Source organism: Acomys russatus, chromosome 16, assembly GCF_903995435.1.
Source record: "Acomys russatus chromosome 16, mAcoRus1.1, whole genome shotgun sequence".
Taxonomy (NCBI): domain Eukaryota; kingdom Metazoa; phylum Chordata; class Mammalia; order Rodentia; family Muridae; genus Acomys; species Acomys russatus.
In genome coordinates this window covers 47214640-47229114 of record NC_067152.1, presented here as the reverse complement: position 1 = coordinate 47229114, position 14475 = coordinate 47214640, and the positions used below count along the sequence as shown (strand labels likewise).

General features: G+C 51.2%; 1 protein-coding gene across 1 annotated transcript in view; it reads left to right on the top strand.

Moving 5' to 3' along the window:
- B3gntl1 (UDP-GlcNAc:betaGal beta-1,3-N-acetylglucosaminyltransferase like 1) overlaps nt 1-14475 on the top strand; it is a 57970-nt gene that overhangs the window by 32446 nt on the left and 11049 nt on the right. The window contains exon 7 of the mRNA XM_051159270.1: nt 14130-14225. Coding sequence (XP_051015227.1) covers nt 14130-14225 — 96 coding nt within the window. The remainder of the gene's footprint in view (nt 1-14129; nt 14226-14475) is intronic.

Here is a 14475-nt window from a genome sequence, read left to right as displayed (position 1 = left end):
AGCTGCAAAGTGACAGGCCCATGACCTGAGGAGCTGCAAAGTGACTGACAGGCCCATGACCTGAGGAGCTGCAAAGTGACTGACAGGCCCATGTCCTGAGGAGCTGCAAAGTGACAGGCCCAGGTCCTGAGGAGCTGCAAAGTGACTGACAGGCCCATGTCCTGAGGAGCTGCAAAGTGACAGGCCCAGGTCCTGAGGAGCTGCAAAGTGACTGACAGGCCCATGACCTGAGGAGCTGCAAAGTGACTGACAGGCCCATGTCCTGAGGAGCTACAAAGTGACTGACAGGCCCATGTCCTGAGGAGCTGCAAAGTGACTGACAGGCCCATGACCTGAGGAGCTGCAAAGTGACAGGCCCATGTCCTGAGGAGCTGCAAAGTGACTGACAGGCCCAGGTCCTGAGGAGCTGCAAAGTGACTGACAGGCCCATGTCCTGAGGAGCTGCAAAGTGACTGACAGGCCCATGTCCTGAGGAGCTGCAAAGTGACTGACAGGCCCATGACCTGAGGAGCTGCAAAGTGACTGACAGGCCCATGTCCTGAGGAGCTGCAAAGTGACAGGCCCATGTCCTGAGGAGCTACAAAGTGACTGACAGGCCCATGACCTGAGGAGCTGCAAAGTGACTGACAGGCCCATGTCCTGAGGAGCTACAAAGTGACTGACAGGCCCATGTCCTGAGGAGCTGCAAAGTGACAGGCCCATCCATGTCCTGAGGAGCTGCAAAGTGACTGACAGGTCCATGTCCTGAGGAGCTGCAAAGTGACTGACAGGCCCATGTCCTGAGGAGCTGCAAAGTGACTGACAGGCCCATGTCCTGAGGAGCTGCAAAGTGACTGACAGGCCCATGTCCTGAGGAGCTGCAAAGTGACAGGCCCATGTCCTGAGGAGCTGCAAAGTGACTGACAGGCCCATGTCCTGAGGAGCTGCAAAGTGACTGACAGGCCCATGTCCTGAGGAGCTGCAAAGTGACAGGCCCATGTCCTGAGGAGCTGCAAAGTGACAGGCCCATGTCCTGAGGAGCTGCAAAGTGACAGGCTCATGTCCTGAGGAGCTGCAAAGTGACTGACAGGCCCATGTCCTGAGGAGCTGCAAAGTGACAGGCCCATGTCCTGAGGAGCTGCAAAGTGACAGGCCCATGTCCTGAGGAGCTGCAAAGGAGACCCCAGGAGACAGAAGGAACTCAGTCTCCACACCAGAGTTGTGGGAAATGGAAAGACAACACAGTTCTGTTTGTAACAATTAGGTGAAAGTTTAGGGGCATAAAGCCTATGCCTTCTTTTGTAAATCATGACTGTGTGGTGACTTAGGAGCTGACCTGCATAGAGAGGTGTGGCCAGCTGCTGCCTGAGGCCTCAGTGGGCTTCTGAGAATGGGCCGCTAGGTTAGGATTAGCACTAAGATGAACTGGAGCGGTCTGGGTACTTCCCAGAAGCCTTCAAAGGCCAACACTTGTCCTAGTGCTTCCTGGGGCCAAACGTGAATGGACGGGTCCTTTTGGATACTTCTGGGGCAGTGGAAGAGGAGTAAGGCCACCTGCTGTTTCCTGAGAGTCCAAGTTATTTGTGATAGGCCTCCCTGTCTCTTCCAAGAGTATGAGAGGTAGAACAGCCTTGGGCCTGGTTTACAAGAGTAGAGTATGGATGTCTGTCCACCTCATAGAGTCCCAGATGCTCAGGGTCTCGGGATGGCTTGTGTGGCAAGAGCCTTGGGCTGCGGCAACAGCATGTCTGGACTCTCTCTCTTTGGTCACATTGCAATTCCAAAACTGGGCACAGGGACTCCAGTAGTGAATGTTTCACCCCTGAGTATGGTGTGGTGACTGCTAGGGGCCTCTGCTTACCCCACCCCCACGTAGTGACATCCTTCTAGGTTCAGAGTCAATCTTAATAGAAGGGCTGATCTGACTGTCTACCATGTACTGGGGTTTCTTATATAACTATTACCTGTCCCACAGTGCCTGCCCTTCTTACAAACTCTTAATTACTGGGGTAACTATGGTGTTGGAAGGTGCTGGAGGGACAACTGGGCAGACCCTTGTGTTTATCTCTCCTGTTTACAAAGCATGCCTTCTCTAAACTTTTTTTTCCCCTAAATTACAAAGAACAAGGTCACTTCACGGCTGGATGGCCCCAGGCTTCCTCAGCACGCTGCATGCTATGAGTCGCCACGCCCAGGCCTCACTTGCCATGGCTTCTCTATCATTGGAGGACAGCCTACTCTTTTTATTTTATAGGCTCCAGATGCTCTAATGTGTATAAAGTTATTGTAATTATGCCATGTGTACCCTTTTCTGTCTGGGGCTCAAACACGCCTGGTACAATCTCTGTTCCTCTCATTTTTGTTTTCAGTTGTAATAGAAAATATGTTGCTGAATGCCCCTGTGGCTCAGCTTTCAGGGAATCAGTGTTGATGTTGGCTTGTGGTTGGCTTTCCCACCATGGGGATCATTTCTGTGTCTCAGCAGCCCCTTAGGAACGTTGCTGCCCTTAGCTAGCAGCTTCCTACCTCCTTCCAGACCCGCTGCTGCTGCTGTGGTTCTAACCCTCTCCTTAATACTACTCCATTTCTGGCCAGATGGGGGCGGGGCCTGCTCTGATGTCTGGCCTTGCCCATCTTGTACATTCTGCCTCTGCTCAACTGAGCGTCATGGAGATGCTTGACCTGGACATGTCGAGGGCTCCTGTTGTTGCTTTAAGCTAAAATGCTCTCCAGCTCCAGCTCACCATCAGGATTCAGTTCAAATCCAGAAGGGAAGATGAAAATGCATTCTAGGGCCACAGCATTAAGCATGGCACCAGGCGTAGACAGTGACCTGACAGAGGTGTTGCCCTACATGCATTCAGCCTTGATGTCAGCCTGGAGTCATCCATCCCTTCTGGTGAGACAGTGAGGCCTGCAGTGTGCATGCCTCCATCCTAGCTCAGTGAGGCCTGCAGTGTGCATGCCTCCATCCTAGCTCAGTGAGGCCTGCAGTGTGCATGCCCCCATCCTAGCTCAGTGAGGCCGGCAGGGTGCATGCCCCCATCCTAGCTCAGTGAGGCCGGCAGGGTGCATGCCCCCATCCTAGCTCAGTGAGGCCGGCAGGGTGCATGCCCCCGTCCTAGCTCAGTGAGGCCTGCAGGGTGCATGCCTCCATCCTAGCTCAGTGAGGCCGGCAGGGTGCATGCCTCCATCCTAGCTCAGTGAGGCCGGCAGGGTGCATGCCCCCGTCCTAGCTCAGTGAGGCCTGCAGGGTGCATGCCTCCATCCTAGCTCAGTGAGGCCTGCAGGGTGCATGCCCCCATCCTAGCTCAGTGAGGCCGGCAGGGTGCATGCCCCCATCCTAGCTCAGTGAGGCCTGCAGGGTGCATGCCCCCATCCTAGCTCAGTGAGGCCTGCAGGGTGCATGCCCCCATCCTAGCTCAGTGAGGCCGGCAGGGTGCATGCCTCCATCCTAGCTCAGTGAGGCCGGCAGGGTGCATGCCCCCGTCCTAGCTCAGTGAGGCCTGCAGTGTGCATGCCTCCATCCTAGCTCAGTGAGGCCTGCAGTGTGCATGCCTCCATCCTAGCTCAGTGAGGCCGGCAGTGTGCATGCCTCCATCCTAGCTCAGTGAGGCCGGCAGGGTGCATGCCTCCATCCTAGCTCAGTGAGGCCGGCAGGGTGCATGCCCCCATCCTAGCTCAGTGAGGCCGGCAGGGTGCATGCCTCCATCCTAGCTCAGTGAGGCCGGCAGTGTGCATGCCCCCATCCTAGCTCAGTGAGGCCTGGCCTGCAGGGTGCATGCCCCCATCCTAGCTCAGTGGTTTCTTCCTGTAGACACGCATATTTTGAAGGAGATGATTCCGCTGATCATTCTTACTGCCAGGGAGTGTCATAAAGTCGTAAGAGGTACAGGCCCAAGAAAACTGCCATCTCCCAGCAGCTGAGCCTGTGATCTTTCAGAACTTGCTCTGTAGTGTGGAATGGGGTAGGAAATATTTTATTAGTGCCCGAGTCTTTACTAAATTTAAAAGCCATAGCAGTTTAATTTCACATTAGAGTTTATTTTTACAGCTATGTAGATAATAAACTGCCAGAATACTGGAACTGTTGTTATTGATCTAGTGTTGCAGGTGGTTTTTCCTCCCAGCCTCAAGCTCCTGGAATAACAACTTGTGAGAATCAAACTATTTTTTACAAATACCTTGGCCTAGGTCATATAGCTAGGCTTTTCAATGACTAGCCTGTAACTTCAAATAACGCACTATACTAGTCTGCATTGTGCTGCCACACGGCTGGTTACCTGTGCTCAGGTGCTGTGCGTCTGTCCTCCTCACATCTGCCACACGGCTGGTTACCTGTGCTCAGGTGCTGTGCGTCTGTCCTCCTCACATCTGCCACATGGCTGGTTACCTGTGCTCAGGTGCTGTGCGTCTGTCCTCCTCACATCTTGCTGGCAGAAACTCCCATGCTGTCTCTTTCCCAGAATCCTTTCTGCCTTCCATATGTCCCACCTCCTATTTCCTGCCTAAGCAGTAGCCATCAGATTTTTTTTCAAAGATTTATTTATTTGTGTATATAAGCACTCTATTACACGTATGCCTGCACGATAGAAGAGAACATCAGATAGAAGAGGGCATCAGACAGAAGAGGGCACCAGATCACATTATAGATGGTTGTGAGCCACCATGTGGGTGCTGGGAATTGAACTCAGGACCTTTGGATGAGCAGCCAGTGCTCTTAACCTCTGAGCCGTCTCTCCAGCCCTGGCCATCAGATTTTTTTATTGACAGGTGTTACATCCATACAACACAGAAGATATAATTTCAACAGTTAGAGATGATCTTCCAGCAAGTTAGAATTTAGAAATAAAAACCAACTATAGAATCTAGAAATAGTTGTATGAACTTTGTTCTTTTTTTGTTTTGTTTTGTTTTGTTTTTCATGACACAGTCTCTCTGTGTAGCCTTGGCTGTTCTGGACTCGCTTTGTAGACCAGGCTGGCCTCAAACTCACAGAGATCCGCCTGCCCCTGCCTCCCGAGTGCTGGGATTAAAGGCGTGAACCACCACGCCCGGCATAAACTTTGTTCTTAATCTCCAAGAAAAACTCATATCCATCCTGGTGAGGTATAGCTAGTGGAGCTCACACATTAAGTGCTTCATCTTCTTCCTTTAAGAACTTCTATCCCTAAAACACCCAGTTCAAGTCTGTGTCTTTTGTTTTGTTTTTAAAGTACTTGGTACTCGTGAAAGCATTCTTTCCATCTGGGTAGCACCTCCCGTCCTCACGTGCTTTGTGATGAAACAGGACCCTTCAGGCCTGTTGAAAGTCACCCTGACTGACCGCCCATGCCCCTCCTGGCCGCTTCTGCCTGGCCACACTTTTCCCTCTTATGTGTAGCCCTGCCGTCTCTGTATGGCTTCCTCTTACATGTCCCCCTCTTTTCTCTTACATGTTCATACTCTTTGCTCTTTGCCTGTTTGTTTCTTTTTTCTTTTTATTGAGCAAATAAGAAGGATGATTAACAATGGGCAAAAACAGGGCTGAAAGCATTTTTAAAACTAGGAGTTTGAGAGGCATGGATCTGACTAATTCTGTGGTAAAACAGAGAGGAAATAGCAGTTGACTTGCTGCCGTTGTCTCAGGTAGGACATTGGACAGTGACGGTTGCTGCTTCTGTATCTGAGGGTCAGAACAGGTGGTGAGTGGCCACAGCCTGAGGCAGAGCAAGTGTCCTGCTGTGTGTGCATGGGGCATATTAATTTTTCATATTCAGAATATACCCACTGTAACAACTGGGGCTAGGTCAGGGTTCTTCCTGGTCAGCCTGTGGGGCATCATCTGTGTGGGTACTGGGAGAATCAGCTTCAGCCTCTGTTTTTTCCCAGGTAGTTTAGAGGTAGCCACTGACCATATTTCTATCCCATACTGCCTGTTAACACCCACCTGGGTGTTTTGAGCAGAAAGATCCCAGATACAGCTGGTTACCCCATCTTGTATAGCTATTTTTAAGGTGTCTGACATAAGGAAGGCAGCTGGTACTGCTGGGTGCTTTGAAGTGAGTGAGTGGAGCCCATAGTCCTGTGTCCTGCAGGTGCAGGTGGACAAACGATCCCCAGTGTGTCCTGTCCTGGGGGAACTTTCATTCTTTAAGACCTAGAGAGGCAGAACATACAACACGCTGTCTTGTAGAAAACACTGATGTGCCAGTCACTTGGATCTCTTCAGTTGAGATGTCTGTCAAGACAGTCGCCATGGCTCGTGGGAGATGCTCTTTGTTCCAGAGAGCTGCTGGACAACCTGCTCCATAGGCCCAGCGACAGGATGATGGGGCTCCAGGTGATGCTTAGTCGTGCGTGAGAAGTCCTGTGTGGAGAGCCCTTCCAAGGATCCCCAGCTGCCTCCGGAGGGAAGCAACGGTCGCGTGTGTGTGCAGCAGGGTCAGGGTTAGGGCGCCTGCTCCACACAGACCTACTTGATCGAATGCTGTAGGTGGGATTTCACCCACAGAACAGGACTTTCACCATGGAACTGTCCAAAACAGGAGGGCCAGAAATTCAAGTCTCCAACGCCTAGGCTGCTGGTTGTTGGCACCAGGAAATCGGGGCTGTCTTCATATCCTTGCTACTTGTTTATGTGAAAGCGCGCAGCCTGCCCTGTGTCTGTCCTTCCTAGAGGGAGCAGAGTCCCTGGATCCAGAGATAGCATTCACACTTGCTCTCCTAGGGGAGCATTTCCACAGCAGCCGCTGACACATCCATAGTTGTCATCACAGCATAACCAACCACTTCAAAGATTAGAGGCTTAAAAGTCTGTTGCTGTCGGTCACAGTTTTGTGGCCTCTATTAATGGAGTCTGTAGGAAGCCAGGGCCTAGGCTGGGTATCTTTCCTCGAACTTCTGTCTGCCTTTCTGGCTGGGATAGTGGGGTCTGGCCCTGTCTGAATGAGGACTTTGCACCTGGTGCTGGCCTTCCCCAGGTGAGTATCCAAGAGGTTCGGAGCTCCAGTGTAGCTGACCACTGTCTGGTGATTAGAAGTCTCAGCTGCTGTGTGCAGTAGTCACAGCCCACCCAGTGCTCTTCTGACAGCAATGTTCCCTGCCTGTAGGTCAGGCCAGCGCAGTTCCACACCTCCAGGCCCACAGCCTGTGTGCCACCTTCCTTGTGTGCCACCTTCCTAGTGTGCCACCTTCCTAGTGTGTCACCTTCCTAGTGTGCCACCTTCCTTATGTGTCCTTTAAGTGCTCCCCCATCTCCCGTTCCTCACCTCCCCACCTCCGTTGCCTTTCTTGGGAAATCTTGGCTTCCATGCTCATCAGCCTCTTACATCTCTCCCATCTTCCTTCTCAGTCTCTAGCCAAGTCTTGTCCTTTTCTCACAGACCTCTTACCTTGGCCTGCATGTGCTTCCCTGACTCTCCAAGAAGGGCGGTGATTGCTGAGGGAGCTGACTGGCCTGCTGGGCTGTAGCTGTCAGCTGTGGCCTGTGCTGTGGGAGTGTGGGCCACTTGGAGCTCCGTGTCTAGCGAGCCTGTGGCCTTTGTTGTTCCCACCTCCCCACCTTGGCCTCCCTGGGCACGGCTTCCCAGATGTACCGCTGTAGGAGGGACATAGCCACCGTCAGAAGGAGTGTGTGGAGAGTGCCTAGTGTTAGGGCCGTGAAAAGGAAGGTCTACTTCACCTTTTCAGTTTTCAAAGCCTAACGTTTTTAATTTTGATGAAGTCCAATTTCAGTTTGTGAGTTTGTCTTCTGATTTGAAACACTCTGCCCAACTTGAAAACATTTTATTACATGTTTTCTTCTAGGAATTTTACGGCTAGGACTCTTAACATTCAGTCTGCCTGGTCATTGTCGGCTAAGTTTGTCACGGGTTGAGGTGAGGGCTGAGGGTAGTTTTCTATCTGTGCGGATTTCAGTTCCACATCCAGATGCACTTGGTGTCTCTTCTTTGCCGCTGCACTTCTGTTGAAAATGCATGTGGATTCACTTGCAGATTTGCTGTGCTCATCTGTCCGTATTTCAGTGCCTGATACAGCGTGACAGTAAATTGTCATCACGTTGTATGAGGCTGCACTTGGCTTTGCACCTTCTGAATCCCTTGAGGAGCAGCTAAGAGTCCTGTAGTCGACTGCGGCCCTCCCGCCCTTTCCTGCTCCCACCATGACATGCAGGTTAGTCAGGCGCGGCCTCACAGAGGCTTCTGAAGGTTTCCACTGACTGTGGCCAGTGCTGTGGACAAGGACCAAACAAACTAGAGAATCTTCTAAGGCCCGTGTCAGCTAGAGATATGGAAACTAAGAAAGGATTCAAACGAGCCCTGAGTATGTTTTCTTTGAGCTGTTTCCCGACACCCAAGGGTAGAAGCAAGGATCTGCAGAAACCAAACGCAGCTAGGCAAGGGCAGTGTGAGGCGTACGCGTGTCTCAGGGAGACGTAGCCCCGCAGAGCAGAGGAGAAGTGGGAATGCCCATCCTCCAGAAGGGCAGGGACAACCCAAACAGACTGCTCTCACTGAGCACTGATCTCACCCCATCCCAGGCCTCGCACTGTCTTCCCTGTCTCTAGAAGCTGAACAACTCTAGGGCCTTGTAAATGGAGCCTCACAAAGCTGCCTGCTTTGCCTGGCATAGTGTCCACAGGGTCATCCGTGTTTCTGCAGCTGTCAGAACCTCTTCCTTGGGCTACACGCTCCTCCAGATGTCTGCCTCCCTCTCCTGGCTGTTGGGAGTTTGAGTCTACACACATCTGTCCCAAACCCACTTTCAGTTCTCAGGTGTGCAGCCATAAGAGGAATTGCCAGAGCATACAGTAATGCTATTTTTAGTTTTTTTGAGGAACTACCAAACTATTTTTCACAGCTGCTGTTCCAGCAGTGGTGGGGGTAAGAGAGTGTCTGATTTCTCCACAGCTTTATCGGCATCCGTGGTTTGGGGCGGAGGTGTTGATAGCACCGTCCTGCTGAGGGCAAGGTGCATCTCACAGGCTCTTGACGTTTCTCTGGTGCCAAGACAAGCTGAGCAGCTGTTCGAGCATGTGTTGAGCTCCCTGTATCTTCTGTGGGGAAATGCCTGGTCACATCTTTTGTCCATTTTAATTTCAACTGTTAGGTTTTTGTTGTTGATTGGTCGGAGCCTTGTCAACATTTACATCTGTTTCCCACACCGAGGGCTGTCTTTTCAGGCTGATCGTAGCCTTCGATGCAGAAGCCTCTTAACTTGCACAGTGTGCTCCGTGCCCCCTCCTGTCTGTCTGTCTGTCTGTGGTCTGTCTGTCTGTCTGTCGTCTGTCTGTCTGTGTCTCTCGTGCACAGTACCTATCACTTGCTCACCAGCAGGGGGTGCTTTGTTTTATGCCCTGCTTATAACATCCCTGAAACTGCCAAAGATTGGTTTTCTTCCAGGGGATCTTTGGGCTTCTTGTAATGAGGCATCAGCCTGACGTCATCCATCTCCTGTCTCCTGAGGGAAGCCACTATCCTGAGTCTGTGATCAGTTGCTTGTTGTTGTGCTCAGAGGGAATGATCAGGCGGGATCGTCTCACATCCTGCTGGGTCCTGGGTGAAGGAGATGTGTGTGCTCAGAGAGAACCACCTGCTGCCCAGTTGCAGCCCTGTTTGGGGACCCAGCTCACTGCACACTGAAATAGTATATTTTACACTACGACAGATGAAAACAGGATTAGTCCCAGCATAAATAAATAACAGTTTACAAGATGATTAAACTAGTAACTAGCAAGTTTCTAAAGCATTTGAAGCCTTAGAAGTGTTGTCTTGCCAGATTTGTTTGTTTGTTTTTTGGTTTTTTGAGACAGGGTTTCCCTGTGTAGCCTTGGCTGTCCTAGACTTGCTTTGTAGACTAGGCTGGCCTTGAACTCACAGTGATCCGCCTACCTCTGCCTCCCGAGTGCTGAGGTTAAAGGTGAGTGCCACCACGCCCAGCCAGAAACCAAACTTTAAAAAGTCTCCAAGCAAAACAATTCTATCCTGGCTAAGTGGGCAGCTCCAGTGACTCTGGCCCTTCAGAGACCTGAGAGTGTGTGTGTGTGTGTGTGTGTGTGTGTGTGTGTGTGTGTGTGTTGCATTGCCTGTTTTTCTGTGTGGTCAGGAATGTGAGTGCAGGAATGTGTGTACTGTGCTCAGCCTGGACCAAGTTCAACATCCCTGCAAGATAAAAACCACAAAGAAACTAGTAATAGAAAGAACATATCTCAGTGTGGAAGCTGTGTGCCATAGCTGTAGCTAGAGACAGCATTTTCTTCTGAAATCAACAGTACCCACACTTACCTTTTTCAGTGTAGTGCTCGAAAGTCTAATGAGCAATAAAGCAAGAGAAAGGAAATGGATGCCTCCGTCTTGAGGCTGGGATTAAAGGTGTGCAGGATGCTTAGCTAGTCTCCCCATTTTAGATGTGCACCACAGACCTGTCAGGAGCTCCAGAGTAGCATCGGAGGCTCCACACTGTGTGTGGGCCTCTGTGTCACAGAAGGAGTCCCTCTTTAGGGGGTGGGAGGCAGCAGGCCAGGCAGAGCTGCTCAGGATTTGGTTAGGAGGTAAGCACCTCCCCATCCCTGGTGGGATGTAAAGTGAATTAAAAAAAAAAAAAAAAATATATATATTTATATATATATATAAAGACCAGCCAGGGAAACATGGTGTCTCAAAATAAAAAGTAAAGAGGCTGCGAGTGTTTGTGTGAGGTTCTGGGATCAATGGACCAAAACTAAAAACCAAACAACAAAACCAAGCAAAAAATAAGTCATATAGGTGAGCATCACAGCCCTCATCCCTGCGGGGCTGGGGACAGGTCAGTGGGGTAGAAGCTGTGATCCCTGGGTAAGGCTCCCAGAATCTAATGGGCTCTCTGAGGCCCAGAAGGCAGCGAGAAGGTCCCAGGACTCCCAGTCATGGTAAACCTCTATGTCAAGAGGTGGAACTGGGAACTAAAGGGCTGGCACGGTGGTTTAGCAAACGTGTTCTTGCAGAGGCCCAGAGTCAGCTCCCAGCACCCACAGGGCGGCTCACAACCACTTGTAACTCTGGTCTCGGACGCCCTCTTCTGACCCCTGTGGGACCAGGTTAATGTGGTGCACGTACATACGTGCAGGGAAAACACTCATACATACACAATAATAAGTCTTTTTAAAAACAAAACGGGGCCGGGCATGATGGCGCACGCCTTTGATCTCAGCACCTGGGAGGCAGAGGCAAGTGGATCTCTGTGAGTTCGAGGCCAGCCTGGTCTATAGAGTGAGTTCCAGGACAGCCAGGGCTACGTAGTGAGACCCAGTTGCCAAAAAAGAAAAGAAAAAAAAGGGGGGGGGTTATTAAAAACAAAATAAAGAGACAGGAGCTGAGGCTTCTGCTTACAGATGCCTGAAGCCTGAAGCTGGCCTGTGTTTGGGGTTCCCAGGGCCCTGGTGTCTGGGAGCGCATTGTTTGAGCACCCCACGTCAGTGTGAGGGAGTGGTGGTTACCAGAACTGCCAGATACTAAGAACCTGGAGGACATCGCTTCCTCCTCTCGAGGACGGACCTGACTTTGAAGGCGCTGAGGGAAGGCGGCTTTTATAGCAATGATGTTGACGTGGCCCTTAGCCTGTGGGCCCCTCAGCTGTTCAAGCTGCTGAGCGTGGACATAGAAACCTATTCAGGAATGTATTCAGGAACTCAAGGCTCCTAGCTCCCCCACCATTAGTGTCTGGCTCCTCCCTCCTCTACTGCCTGAGCAGTCTGCCCCAACTCCCTGTCGAAAAAGCCTGCTGACATCCTTTTTGGGGACATATGAAAAGAAATTGACGTCTTTGTCTTAAAAAAAAAAAAGACAAGAGAGAAAGACACTACACCTCATTTCTTTTTGACAGCCATTTCTTTGGAACAAAACCTGGGAGTCTGTCGCTAGAGCAGGGACTGAAACAGCCTTCAGAGAGGAGGGAACTAGACGAGCAGAGATCTCTGTACCCTGGGAAGTGATGGCTTGAACAAAAATGACCCCCATGGGTCCCATAGGGAGGGGCACTATTAGGAGGCATGGCCTTGCTGGAGTGGGTGTGGCCCTGGAGTGGGTGTGGCCCTGTTGGAGGAAGTCTGTCACTAGGGGGTGGGCTTTGGCCCTGTTGGAGGAAGTGCATCACGGGGTGGGGGGGTGGGGGTGGGCTTTGAGGTCTCAGAAGCTCAAGCCAGGTCTAGCAGCTAGCAGTCTCTTGCTGCTGCCTGCTGATCTGGATGTAGATGTCTCAGCCTTTTCCAGAATATCTGCCTGCTTGCACACTCTAATGATTCCTGCCAGGACAGTAATGGACTAAACCTCTGAAACTGTAAGCCAGCCCCAGTGAAATGTTTTTGTTTGTAAGAACTGCTGTGGTTGTGGTATCTCCCCACAGCAATAGAAATCTAACTAAGACAGGTGGTCGCCACTGCTATCAGGCCTGCTTAGCCAGCACAGCCTGGAACTTAGCCACATAGCTGACCTTCACCACTCAAACTGACACTACCACTGGGGAGATCGGTTTGAGTGTTGTGGTGCCGAGGTGCTCACCATGCCAAAGGCACCCCTAGACACTTGCTACTGCACTGGGGACAGTTAAGCAGGTGACACAGGACTTGGGGCTGTGTCTTCCTGGCAAGCACTGGCCTTTTCCCCACCCGGGACAGGCCTGTCTTAGACATGCTCCAGTCTCCTCCCTGCTGTCTCCTTTGAGAACTTTTATTTTTATGAGATAGAGTCTCTTGTAGCCCAGGTTGGCCTGATCTTCCAGCTGTAGCCTCCTGAGTGCTGAGATTACAAGTGTGGTTTTAAAGTTGTTTAAACACTGATTTTATTGATTAATTCTGTGTGTGAGCATGCTCTCGCCATTACCCACATGTGGAGGTTGAAGGCCAGTATGGGAGAGACTGTTTCTTCTTCCGTGTCAGTTTCCAGAGATTGGACTCAGGTCATCAGGCCTGGTGGCAAGGACCTTGATCCATTGCGCCCAATTTAAAATTCTCTCTTTTTGTTATTTATTCACGTGTGTGTACACATTGAGATGCCATTGCTTATAGGTGTGTATTACCATATCCAACAAGATCTGGGTGCTCTTTCACCCTTTCTGATGGAGACTTTTGCCCTGGGATCTGCTGAGGCTGGGCTCAGACCATGTATCGTCAAGGTGACGCAAGCATATTGAACTCTTGCTACAGAGGGGCACTCTGGGAACTGAGACTCAGGAGTCAGTCAGACATGCCTCTGCCTGCCGGAAGCTCCAGCCAGCGCTGAGAGGCAAATCATGAACAGGTGATTGCCCGTCAGTGTGAGGAGGACAGTGACAGGAAGCTCTGGGGAGAGTGCTTAAATAAAACATTCTGATCAGAAGGTTTTAAAGGCTACATAGGAGTTGGCTGCTGGGAAAGCAGAGCAGTGTCTGTGGAAGCATGTCCCGGAGCATGGCAAACCCAGTGCTGTGAGCAGTGCACGGGCAGAGCGTAACCGAGTGTGCGGTTGCTCCACACCTGGCGCACATCTCGGCAGCTGATCCTCCACAGCCAGGCTTTGCCAAATGCTTCAGCATCTGTTTAGGTTTTTGTCCTCAATCGGCTGCTGGTGCATTTATCCTGCGGTAAATTCAGTTCACTGGCGTTTTCTTGGGTCTGTTCATAAGAAAGACTTGGTGCTGCTTTCTTGTGGTGGTCTTTCCCTGGCTTTGGTATTGAGTGATTTAGAAAGACTTCTCTGCTTAACTGTTTTTGGAAGAGTTTGTGAAGAGGGTGTTGGCTCTTTAAGCATTTGGCAATGTGCACCAGAGACCCTCCTGGCCTGGACTTTTCTTTGTGGGAAGGCTCAAGTTTCAAGCTCATTAGAAATTACTCAGTTTTTGTTTATGCCATTCCGGGACGCTGTGTCAAGCTTCACTCTCTAGTCATTGCTGGTACCCTTTCATGGTACTTCAGTTCCCACCTGTCCTGCATAAGCCGAGAGGTCCCTCCTGTGGGGACCCGGAAGTGGCCCCAGTTGGTGTCCGCCTGTGTGTTTTATGGGTCTGTCTCTGTACAGAGCTTTGACTCCTTGTTCCCACAAAGCACGGGCGTCAGTTCTGTTGTCACTTTGTTAATGGCACGTGAGTAACAACAGACTGTAGTTGTTTCCAACAAGCTGTTCTTTTCTGTTAGTCCCATGGTTGCTAATTGCTTTTAGGTGTTCACCTCCCATGGCCCCACGGTGATCATGCCCACCTGGTTCTGCTCTCGAGCTTGGTTTTCCCACGTGGGCCCATTTGATGAAGGAGGACGGGTAAGTGCCAACCAGTAGACTTTGGGCTCTTTGCGGATCCCCCTGGGTTGCAGAGGCGCCTGCAGGCTAGGTAGGGTTCAGGGAGTTACTTCAGCCTCTGCCCAGCACGCCTCTGCTGCTTTGCTGGATCTTGGCTCACCATCGCCCCCTTCTGCCCGTGGCGGTAAAGTCCAGCCTTGTAACAGACTGCCCTGTGGGTGGGACTCTTGACCCTAGTATCTCAGCCTTCCTTGTGCTGTGACCCCAGCCT